The sequence below is a fragment of the Podarcis muralis genome, chromosome 2 (assembly GCF_964188315.1).
Source record: "Podarcis muralis chromosome 2, rPodMur119.hap1.1, whole genome shotgun sequence".
Taxonomy (NCBI): Eukaryota; Metazoa; Chordata; class Lepidosauria; order Squamata; family Lacertidae; genus Podarcis; species Podarcis muralis.
This window is the reverse complement of record NC_135656.1, coordinates 10178155-10188833: the sequence shown is the minus strand read 5'-3', so window position 1 is coordinate 10188833 and position 10679 is coordinate 10178155. Positions and strand designations below refer to the sequence as shown.

The 10679-nt window shown below is 42.7% G+C and overlaps 1 protein-coding gene and 1 long non-coding RNA gene across 3 annotated transcripts; one reads left to right on the top strand and one right to left on the bottom strand.

The window, feature by feature from the left end:
- Window positions 1–3302: 3302 nt before the first annotated feature.
- On the bottom strand, window positions 3303–6490 carry HOXC11 (homeobox C11). Its single transcript, XM_028721583.2, has 2 exons — window positions 5771–6490; window positions 3303–4330 (listed from the first exon to the last, which is right to left on the bottom strand). Exons 1-2 carry the CDS (start codon window positions 6447–6449, stop codon window positions 4098–4100), a joined length of 912 nt encoding a protein of 303 aa, XP_028577416.1. The 5' UTR covers window positions 6450–6490; the 3' UTR covers window positions 3303–4097.
- LOC114593066 (uncharacterized) lies at window positions 5756–8081 on the top strand. Of its 2 annotated transcripts, none has more exons than XR_013391751.1 (4): window positions 5756–5831; window positions 6475–6632; window positions 6962–7112; window positions 7813–8081. It is a non-coding gene; the product is annotated as an uncharacterized LOC114593066 (long non-coding RNA). The 2 variants fall into 2 exon arrangements; XR_003705581.2 differs by lacking the exon at window positions 5756–5831 and adding an exon at window positions 5855–5940.
- Window positions 8082–10679: the final 2598 nt, after the last annotated feature.

Here is a 10679-nt window from a genome sequence, read left to right as displayed (position 1 = left end):
CTTATCCTGATGGACCTTCCGAGCGAGAAATAAAGTTGTCTTATGCAAAGCCCCAAATGCGTGCTAGGAATTTAGAGGGAGGAGGAAAAGAAGGAGGGGGGAGAGAGAGGGAGAGAGAGAGGAGAGGGGCACTTGTAAAACTTTTATGCCAAACAAAGTTATAAAAACTTTCCATGCGTTAAGATATCAAAAGGTTTATAACAATAATAAAGCTTGAATGTGTGCTGGTGTGTGTGTTTGTGAGGGGGGGGAGAGAGAGAGAGAATGAGAGAGAGAGAGAGAATTCTAATATTCTAGCAATATTAAATCGCTGAGCAACTGAGTTAAATATTAAGTACCATAAACACCAGGCTTGGTTCGAAATCGGTATTTGTAATGTGTGAGTCCATATATATTCAAATGGGTGTCGTGTGTGTGTGTGTGTGTGTGTGTGTGTGTGTGTGTATCCCACACCCACAAACCCACACCCACGTATCGCCGCCTGCTGCTGGACTCTTAACTCAGTAGGCGGGAACATTTTAAAAAAAAACGAAAAAAGAATCTGAAGGCCTTTCTGATTCCGGTTTATTACAAAAGGGTTAAAGGTGATGGACTTGACTCCATTGAAGTTCAAAGACATCATATATTCACATTTTTTGTTGTTGTTCTTGTGGTCTTCGTCTCTCCCCACCCCCCCAAAACACAATGCAACCAACATAACGCTAGCGTATAAAGTACAGTTGGCTATTAGGCTATATTGCCTCTAGATGCCTCGACTTTGGGGAGGGAAGGGAGGCAGAAGGCTAAAAAAATTACACCCCTGCTCCTAAATGGTACCCCCTCACTCCCCTAGCTAAATAGTCCCCTTCCAAAAGAAAAAGGAAAACCCCCGAAGAACATTAACGGGTTATCCCTACCTCGCACTGCTGCTTAATACCCTTGTAAAGTCCCACATGGTCTATAAACTTGGATTTTACAACTGGCATTCCATTTTAGCTCGAGAAAACTTTGAACTAGGCCTCCAGTTTCATTGTGTCGCAGCCCCAGCCAAAGGAGGTGGGATGGGGGGGGGGGGCGGAGAGGAGAGGAGAGGGGGAAAGTTAGGAGTCAGAGCATGTGTGTGTGTGTGTGTGTGTGTGTGTGTGTGTGTGTGTGTGCAAGGGGGGGACTGGAAGAAAGCTAAGCAAAGACACCCTTATTTGTTTACTATTTACTGCGGAAGTCTTTTTCTATGGCCAGACGGTGGTAATTAAGGAAAAATTAAGCTGTTTAGTGCTGCAGTCTTTATTACAATGTCTAGACTAGTCGCCCCCTTTGTCCAGACAACGGCCGCAGTCACGGGGTATTGACTGGACTTTGTGACCTGGCGATGTGCACCTTATTGCACCTACGTTTTAAGTTTCTCCCTAACCTTGGAAAAGTTTAGAAGTCGCCCATTAAAGAGAGGCGGGCGCCTTTCTCCCCCATCAGAAAGATGCGCCATTTTGTTTCCTCTGTATTCCCCGCGTGTGAGTGGGGTGGTTTTGGCTCCACTTTTCTCCTAAGGGCTGTTTCGGACCTTCTTTGGTCCACCTTGGGTTCCAATGCACTTCCCACACCCTTCTGTGCTCTGGGCACCACAAACCAAAGAATCACCCGTGACAAGGACATATTTACAGTAGATCTTGATTGTCTAATCCAAGGAAGAGGGAGGTTATAGGCCCTACATCCGTATTCGCCAGACTCTTCAGGGAACAGCCGCACCACCACACACACGCACCAGGAGGAAGAAGGGAGAAAAACAGATAAATGCAAAAATAAAGCAGCTTCCATCCCGTGTATGTATATGTCTGTATGTCTATTTATATACAAACACGCACATACCCCTATTATTATACATAATCTTTCCCCCTCATCTCTTCTAATGAGAAACATTCCTGTTAACATAACCCTTTCAGATAGCATCATGGCGAACTGGAAGATGGATCTATCAAGGAAGCTAAAGTTTCTTTTCTCTCTGCCTCTTTTCTTGCAAACGAAGCACATTTTTGTGGGTTTCCCCATCGCTGACAAATCAAACCGAAAAGGCAACATCAAAGTATTTGCATTGCAAATGGTTGCATTTAGAAGCAACCCGTGAGGAACTCACATTGCCTGTGAAGGAGAATATAATTTTGTTACTGCTTGCCCTTTAAGCTAGAGACACCTTCAGACACCAAATGTGAGTAACACGAGGATTCGTCAAGAATGAATTGGTAGATTTAGAGTAGGAGACAGACTGACCATTCAGAATTGTTATATTCTCCACCACCACACAAAATTTAAAAAATACATTCAACTAGTGAAAGCGTCTTCCTGCGCATTTTCTTATCACTGTGAAGAAAATTACATTTATTTAACGGAGGGAGGAGTTGTAATACGTAAAATTGCGCTTCTGTCCCTATGTCTGTGAGTTGAACTTGTTTTTGTTTAAGAGAAGGAATTAAGTACTTGACTTTGCATTTGTGCATTGCAAGAGGCAAAAGGGGAGGGGGAGGTACTTTATCCTTGACATTACGAAAATTTCCGCTTCTTTTGTGTTTGCAATCAGAGATGCGCTCATTAGCAGACATCACATTAGTTGTGCTTTTTAAAAAGAAAAAAAGGGGGAAAGCACGTTGCAATATTGCTCATTAAGCACCAATTTCAGCATATTGCAATATATTTCTCTTCCAGGGTGGGGTGGGGGAAAAGGGAAAAGAAATAAAAAGATTAACTACATTGGGAAAACAGACAAAGACATCTGGAGCCAAGCACAGGGCTGTATTATTGGGCCAAGAAATTCCTATAAATTTGAATGCAATGATGAAAACAATGAACTCCACAACAAATGTCTAGTTAAACGCAGAAGGTTCATATTAATTTGGCTATATCATATCGCATACGTATGTGTGCGTATATATATATATATATATATATATATATATATGCATGCGTAGGTACACACACACACACAATTTAATCATTTGGCCATAGGAAAGTCCATGCCACGTTGACCGCAATGAGTCTTTTAAGAGGGAAATACTAATAAAATGGTCAAATAAAATCATAATGTAGAACAGCTTGAAATGTCTTTATTTGCCACAGAATTTCACAGAGTTTCCCGGGATTCACTTCTTTACATACACAAAGATTTATTTATAATTGTGGTTGTTACTGTTGTTCTTGTTCTTGCTGCTGCAGTTTGGTCTCCCACGTCCAGGAAAGAAAGGGAAAAAAGCATTTACATACCATTTAAGAGACAGTTATTGCGAATTTATTGTAGTCCATTCCCCATTCCTTCCCCCCCCCGCCCATCCCCCACCCCTACCCTCTCTCCAGATGCAAAGAGGGGAAGAAAGAAAGAAAGAAAAAATCAAACCTGGGACTGCATAGAATATGAATATATAAAAGATACATGAGGGAATCAATGGAAATCACATCCTTATAGTGATACCAATTCTTGAACAGGTTATTTAAATTAGATTTCAATGAACAACAGTCCTTGGCATGTACAGCAGTGGAACCCTGATGGAGTGGAGTGCGTGTGCACGGATGAACACGTGTGGGTAGATACACACACACACACACACACATCTGCACGCACACTCAGGCAAAGCCCTCCTCCCAACCGAAGACTTTGGGAGGCGCTTTTGCGTAGATGCATCATCAACTTGCATATCAAAATAAGGAGAAGTAGGTGCATACTGTCGTGAACACAGCACTGTAGTTTCCTCCATCGAACATAGATGATGATGATGATGATGATGATGATGATGAAGATGATGATGAAGATGAACCGAACAAAACAAAACACCGATGATAAAAATAATTCCATTTCTTCAAGACTAAACGTTAAATTAAAAGTTCATACAGTATTCAAGTCCTTTCAACGGTTAGATAATCGGGAAAAGTGTATAAACCCTGAACCAGGTCCCAAACATACAAATATAAGGAAGGGCGGAGAAGGTTGAAAACTCTGAGGGTTGCTTGAAGACTCCACAGTCAAACCGTGCTTGCAACTTCCCTTCTTCATACACAGAATACTTCAACGAGCAGAGGATGTATTTTTTATTTTTTTATTTATATATATATATGTATATATAATATACAAAAGAGGTTCACAATAAGGGATTTCCAGAGAAATACTGCAGGCGGTCTCTGCTTAGTTTTTTTTCTTTCATCCTTCTGTTCTGAAACCAAATTTTAACTTGTCGATCAGTGAGATTCAACATTCTGGACAGCTGCAGCCTTTTTTCTTTGTTTATGTAGACATTGAAGAAAAATTCTCTCTCTAGCTCTCTGATTTGGAATTTCGAATAGGGACATCGCTTCTTTCTTGTGCGGGGGGCACCTTTAGGGGGGAGGGGGGAGAAAAATATAACCAGGAGGGAGTGAAAATAACTAAGCAAATGACACAACAGAGCCCCAATAACCTCCCCCCCCCCATCACCAAGAGCTCAAATGCATAGCTTCTCTCTCACACGCACACCCATCTGGAAGCACATCCTACGGCCATGTGTAACATCCTAACAGACATGTGTACCACAACACAGCCATGAAGACAGCCTTTCCTGTTTCGAGCCCATGATCATTTCGCCCTGTTTTGGGGGGCTTTTTCCAAAGGGATTCCTGAGTGCAATAATCAACAATAACTGCTGGGGGGAAGGAAGCCGGCGAAGCAGCTGGGAAGCACACACGTTCAAACTGCAAATCTGCCGCCTTTCTAACAAGAGTCAGCAAGAGCAACATTAGAGGGCTAAGAATTCTGCTCTGCATAAGTTTTTGATTATCGGGAACGCCACCCTCCAAATACATTCAGCACACACATACACACAGAGAGAGAATCAAAGCGACATATCTGAGCAGTCAAAAAAAGGGAAGCAATGTGTTCCCCAAGGCAGCAAACAGAATTGCAAATACAACGTGTGCGCGCGCCTGGGTGTGTGTGTGGGTGTGTGTGTGTGTGTGTGTGTAAGTTCATGCAGGACTTAGCGTTCCATTCACCTATGAATGAAAAAATAAATAAAGATCCATGATGCATTTGCTTGATCAGTTGCTTCGATTTAGGGTTGTTGTTGTCGCTTTAAAAATGAAAATAAACCCACTTATATATGAATATCTAATGGCATCTATTAAAATATACTTAAAATGTGTGTGTGTGTGATAAACACATTTAATAGCAAAATAAGCATTGTCTATTTGAAAAGAAATCACCCAAAGAACTACGCCTAAGCAATGCAATTTGCAGGAAGAAAAGCAACAACAAGAGCAAGAACAACAACACAGGATGCACTGAGGACGTGAAAACGTTGCATTCCCTTTCCCCACATTCATAGCAATATAGATATATATTTGAATTTCTGCATGCATTTTCAATAAGGGGAAAAAATAACACCACCCGCCCGCCCCCCTCGCTCGCTCGCGTGCATCTCTCAGTGCCTCCTCGCGAGGACAGGAAGCAAGAGCAGTGTTCTGCCCAATTGCCTTTTACCCTCAGAAGCCCGGGACCAAATCCTTTTAAAATGCTCATGTAAGTTCATGATCAAAGTTAATATTTGTCACCATGGTGTGCTTTTAAAATTTCACAGACTCTGAGATACTGTGTCTGCGCCTAACATCTCCATTTTTCTCAAAGAGCCTTTCCCATCGTAAAAATTCTTCTCGTTGCAAGAAAGAGCTTTGTAGGTTATAATAAAATCCTTTGAATGCTTATAAAACTCCACATAAAATTTGACCGACAAAACAGCGGGCTAGTCCCTTAACCTTTCCATTTACTGCTTTCTCTACCTACTCGAGTTGCTGGTTTTGCTCCCTTCCTTGTTGACAGAGGAGGATGAAGCTGAAGAGCCCGGGTTGGTGTTTTCTTCCTCGTCTTCCGGGTCTACGCCTTGGTCGCCGCGGGATGACAGCGCGGTGGGCTGGGAGTCGGTCTCCAGCTTGCTCTCGGTCTTCTGCAAACAGGTCTCGGGCGGGTTCTCGGTGGAGCAGTAGGCGTTTTCGAAGAACCGGTCGAAGCCTTGCGGGAGGACACTGTTTTTGTTCATGCTGGAGTAGAAGCCCGTGGACGCCGGGTGGTTGGAGCTGGGGTGGTGGTGGTGGCTGTACACGCTTTCGTTTTTCATTAGCATTTCGGTCATGGTGGAAGGCGGGAGGCAATCCCTGTGCATCAGATCTTCCGCGGAATAACACGAGGCGTAATTGCTTCTATGGTGCCATTTATTCGAGGGGTCTAGCCCGTAGGAAACCTCTCGCACTGGCTGCACTTGAGAGAGGTTAGTGGAATAAGGGTAGGAGATTTGGCGAGAGGGGGCCTGTGGCAAGAAAGATGACACAGTTGAAAATTCTGGGACGTAATAGGTGCAGCTGGGGAGGTAGAGATTGGAAGCGCAACCTGCTCTCTCTCCAAAGTCAGCACTCCGCTCTTTGCGCGACTGGGAGCAGAAGTTTCCTAGGTTCACTGAGTTAAACATCTTTCTCCTTTTCTTGCTCCTATAGATAGATGTTTTGGATCCGATGTGCAGAGGGGGAAAAATTTGGGAAGGCGAGATGACGCGCTATCCGTCTTAGTCGCTCTCTCCAGGACACGTGATCCAAAGTAGATATTGTCATATATCAGTTTGGAGCACTTAGAAGCGTAGGAGTGGTTCACTTAGGTAAGATCTCAGAGGTTCAAACGATTGGTTTTCAAACACCGCAGAAACATTATGAAAATCAATCGCAGATTTGTATTCATTTTCTTCTAGGCACACCCCTTGTAAGCATTCAAAGCAGATAGCGAGGGGATGGCTGGTGAAGTTCTCTCTCTCTCTCTCTCTCTCTCTCTCTCTCTCTCTCTCTCTCTCTCCTATTTGGATTTTGCTTTCAGTTGTTCAGGAGGATTCAGATATGGGGTTGGGTGGGGGTAGCTCAGGGGTGGAGGAGGCGAGGGAGGGTCTAAAGGATGTGTTAACTGTAATTTTTCCTCTCTTACTTTTTTTTTTAGGGGGTTCTTTCCATGCAAGTCACATTTTAGGCATGATCAGACATATTCTTTTATTTCCCCTTTTCTTCTCTTCTTTGTCTTTTTTCTTTTCTTTTCTTAAAAATGTGGATTCAACTGTTAGAAGCCCAGGGGACTGGATAAAGATTCTTCAGTAAGTTTTCAAACATTTCTCAAGATCTTGCTCCAGGAGTCCGGGGTACATCTCCATATAGTGGATGTGGGTGGGTCTTTGGAACAGATAGGTATATAGGGGAGCAACTGGCAAGTTTCTCACGTTTATTAATTACTTAGATGCCTATGTAGGGATCTCATGTATGCATAAGGACACCTAATCTGCCAAAGAGAATGCACACCTCCTGCAGCATATCCCAAATATGCGAGGAGCCGAATAAACTTTGAAACTTTTCTAGGGATTTAAGCCCGAACCTGAACCCTCTGAGGCATGGGCTTAATGACCTCAGAGTATTGGAATTAGGGAGGATACATCAGGACATAGGACTAATAAATATTCGAAAGCCCCCTTTAACGTTTGGTTAAATATTTATCATGTAAGAGTGGTATATTGAATATTTAATGCAGCTGTTTATTGTCAATCAATGTATGTTCACGGTGCCTTGCGACCTTTATTCTGCCAGAGAAAGAAAAGGCAGGGGGGGTGCACTGAAAAAAATAAATAGGATTCTTATTAAAGTCATTTGTCCTTGTATTTGGTGCTCTTGGAGTCTCTCACCGCCCACCCTGTGATTCCCTCAGATTTTTAAAGCTGGAAGAAGGAATATTTGTAAAAGGTGTCTTGTAGAACATTCCTCATGACTTTCAGACAATTGTTAACCTAAAGTGTCTTCTTTCAGTCATGATCCAGAAAGCCATGCTGTAAAGGCGTTTAGAGAATATTGACAGTTGATAGAGGCTGCTGGCATATCCAGGAAAATCCCCCTAAACAAAGGATGCGTGCTTAAAACTCTCCTGTCTTTTAGATGATCTGGAGCACACATCACACAGGCTCATCAAACAGATTTTGCGCCTGAATTGACAACTTTTTCATTTGTTTTTTTATTTTAAAAAAGGTCCTGTAATTGATCTGCAAAGAAATAAATAAAAATGTTTAGTTTCCACCTGATGCAAAATATCTCCAATATTTTGTTGTCTTTTTGCTCTCATCTCTGCCTTTATTTCTGTTTTTTAATTCACTTTGCTCTCTTCAAAGAAGTGTGTGTGCGTGCGGGCGTGTGTGTGTGTAGGACCCAACAACTTTGCTTTGTTTACATAGAATCCTCCCGCCTTAATCTCCATCGCTGGCTCCAGTTTTGGACAGTTTAAAAGCCTCATAACAAAATTCACACAGCATCAGGAGGGCAAAATGACTTTACTAGTGATATCCTGTCAATTCGTGTTGCAGTAAATTAAACTCTCAGGAACAAATAACAAAGTCCAGGAACATGGCGGGCTGGTATATAAGAATATGTGGGAACTGAGGGGTTGTTATTTTTTAACGTGATGGTTTTTGTGGTTGTGAAGCTTTTCCTTTGGGTAAGCCTTGAACAAATCCTTAAGAAGAAGAAGAATCTAGCAACTTGGGATACAAAAGGAGACGCTCTGTGATGACCTCATTTGCCCCATAATTCATTTTAATTTGGGAGGCTCTTTTTACTTATAAAACCACCAGGTAGAGTTTAGTCAGCAGGTAGAACAGATACCTAAGCAGTCTGCAGCGACGAAGACGCCCCAGGAAAGGAAGGGACATCTGCTGAAACCAAAAAGGGAGGATGAGATTAATGAACAGAATGACTGAAACGAAAAATGATTTTTGGTCACGGGGAGGAAACTGACTATATCGGACAGGAGATCAAAATCTTTAAAGGTCGTGTGTGTCTCGGGACTGAAGCATAGCCTTAAAAACCAAAGTGGGACTTTTATAGGGTGGGTTTCTTTCGAATCCAGAGTCTTTATAAAGTGATCTTACAGACAAAACCTAAAGAAAACATGGCGGCTCTCTCTCTCTCTTTCTCGTGAAGCCCTCTGATCAACCTGTCCTTTTAATTTCATACGCCTACGGGCGACGTTCTTCACTTTCGACTGTTCTGCGTCTTTGGACGTAGGATGCCTCCCCCGCAGAGGGTTCAGATAAACGCGCCTCCAGGTTCCAAACCATTCTGAGCCTCCTCACCAAATACACACCTCTGCGCATGGGGAAGAAGAGATGGGTGTGTGTTGTGTGTGGGAGAGGGGGGACAGGAGTAGTGCAAGGCTTCTGCAGGGATGGTCTGTTTTGGTTCTCTCCTTCGCTCTGCTGTTTATGAGTTAGATGCTGCTTTAGACACAAACTTTTAATTAAAGTGTCAGGGAGCCTTTAACTACCCCTTTTTACGCCGCAATATTCATGCTAACTACAAACTAATAAAAATATTGTTTACGGGGATCATTATTTTCCTCCACTCCTACTTACCAAACACTATTTATTGAACCTGCCCGAAGTGGGGTGGGGAAACTGAAGAAATTTGCAGTGCTGGGTGCTGTTTCGGAATGGTTCTGCAACATCTCTTGGAAAGTGAGTTGCCCCCGCCCATTCCCCCCACCTCTTCTTCTTTATTCCTTCTTTCCACTTTTCCTGGTGGGGCAGAAATTTCTCCTGTGTCTCATCCGGCTGCATTGGTGGCGAGCAGAAGGGGTCTAAAGCGGGTGGCTGTTGAAAGCATGTGGGGTATAACACACAGGATATCTCCTCTAGGTGTGCGAATAATTTATTGCTCTTAATAGGTAGATATAAGCTCAAGCGAGCCCCAGTGCCGTTGTGTTTTTTAAAGCCCGGTTTAAAGTATAGGATTTGTCGGCTTCCTGCGAAGAAGCACAGAAAAGACAGCTGTGGAGCCACAGCACTTGAATTTGAACCACCAAAGTCAATTCCCTGACTACCATAAAACAGAAGAATGAAGGCTGGAAGTCTCACATTCCTTTTGGTCTCCACTAAATATATATATATATATATATATATATATATATATATATAAAACAACACAAAAAACCCAACAGCCCATTGAGCATAAACCGTAGAGTTCTTTGAGTGCTTTACTCGTTGATAGATTTCATATTCACAGCCAAGAAATACTTTTAAAAAACTTTTTTTAAAAAAAAAATAGTTGTCCAAAAACCCTCTTTAATATATACGGGAGAGAGAGAAGAAGTAAGAAAGGGGAAAACCTTTCAAAGTAGGTGTGTTATGACAGTGTCTCCCCAAGTTGTGTGATGGTGTGACTCACTATGAAGATGCATAAGGAAAGAGCAGAGCGGGCAGAGAGAACAGGATTGTGTCAATTGCCAGGCAGAGCTTCCTAGGTGTAATTAGACATATGTATATGTTCACCCGGCTGGTTGTTTGTGGCTCGCCAAGTGTACTTCAACATGGCATTGCTGTGTTAATCAGGCAATACGTTCCCTTCTTCTGTTGCCGGGTCATTTGCCCGACAGAACCAAGATCACACTATAAACGCATCCCAGTATTTTGTTATTGTTATTATTATTTAGGCAGAAAATTGTATCCACGTGGACAAGACTTTCTAGGAAACGTACTTTTCTGTGGGTAAAATGAACTTTGAAAGAACCCAGCTCCGATTATAGTTGTGGCGGGTTTGGCCAAAGAAATGTTCCCATCGTGGTCAGGACTCCGGTCTCTGGGTTTGTTTGTGTACATTAAGCGAATCAAGACTGAACGGTACATGAT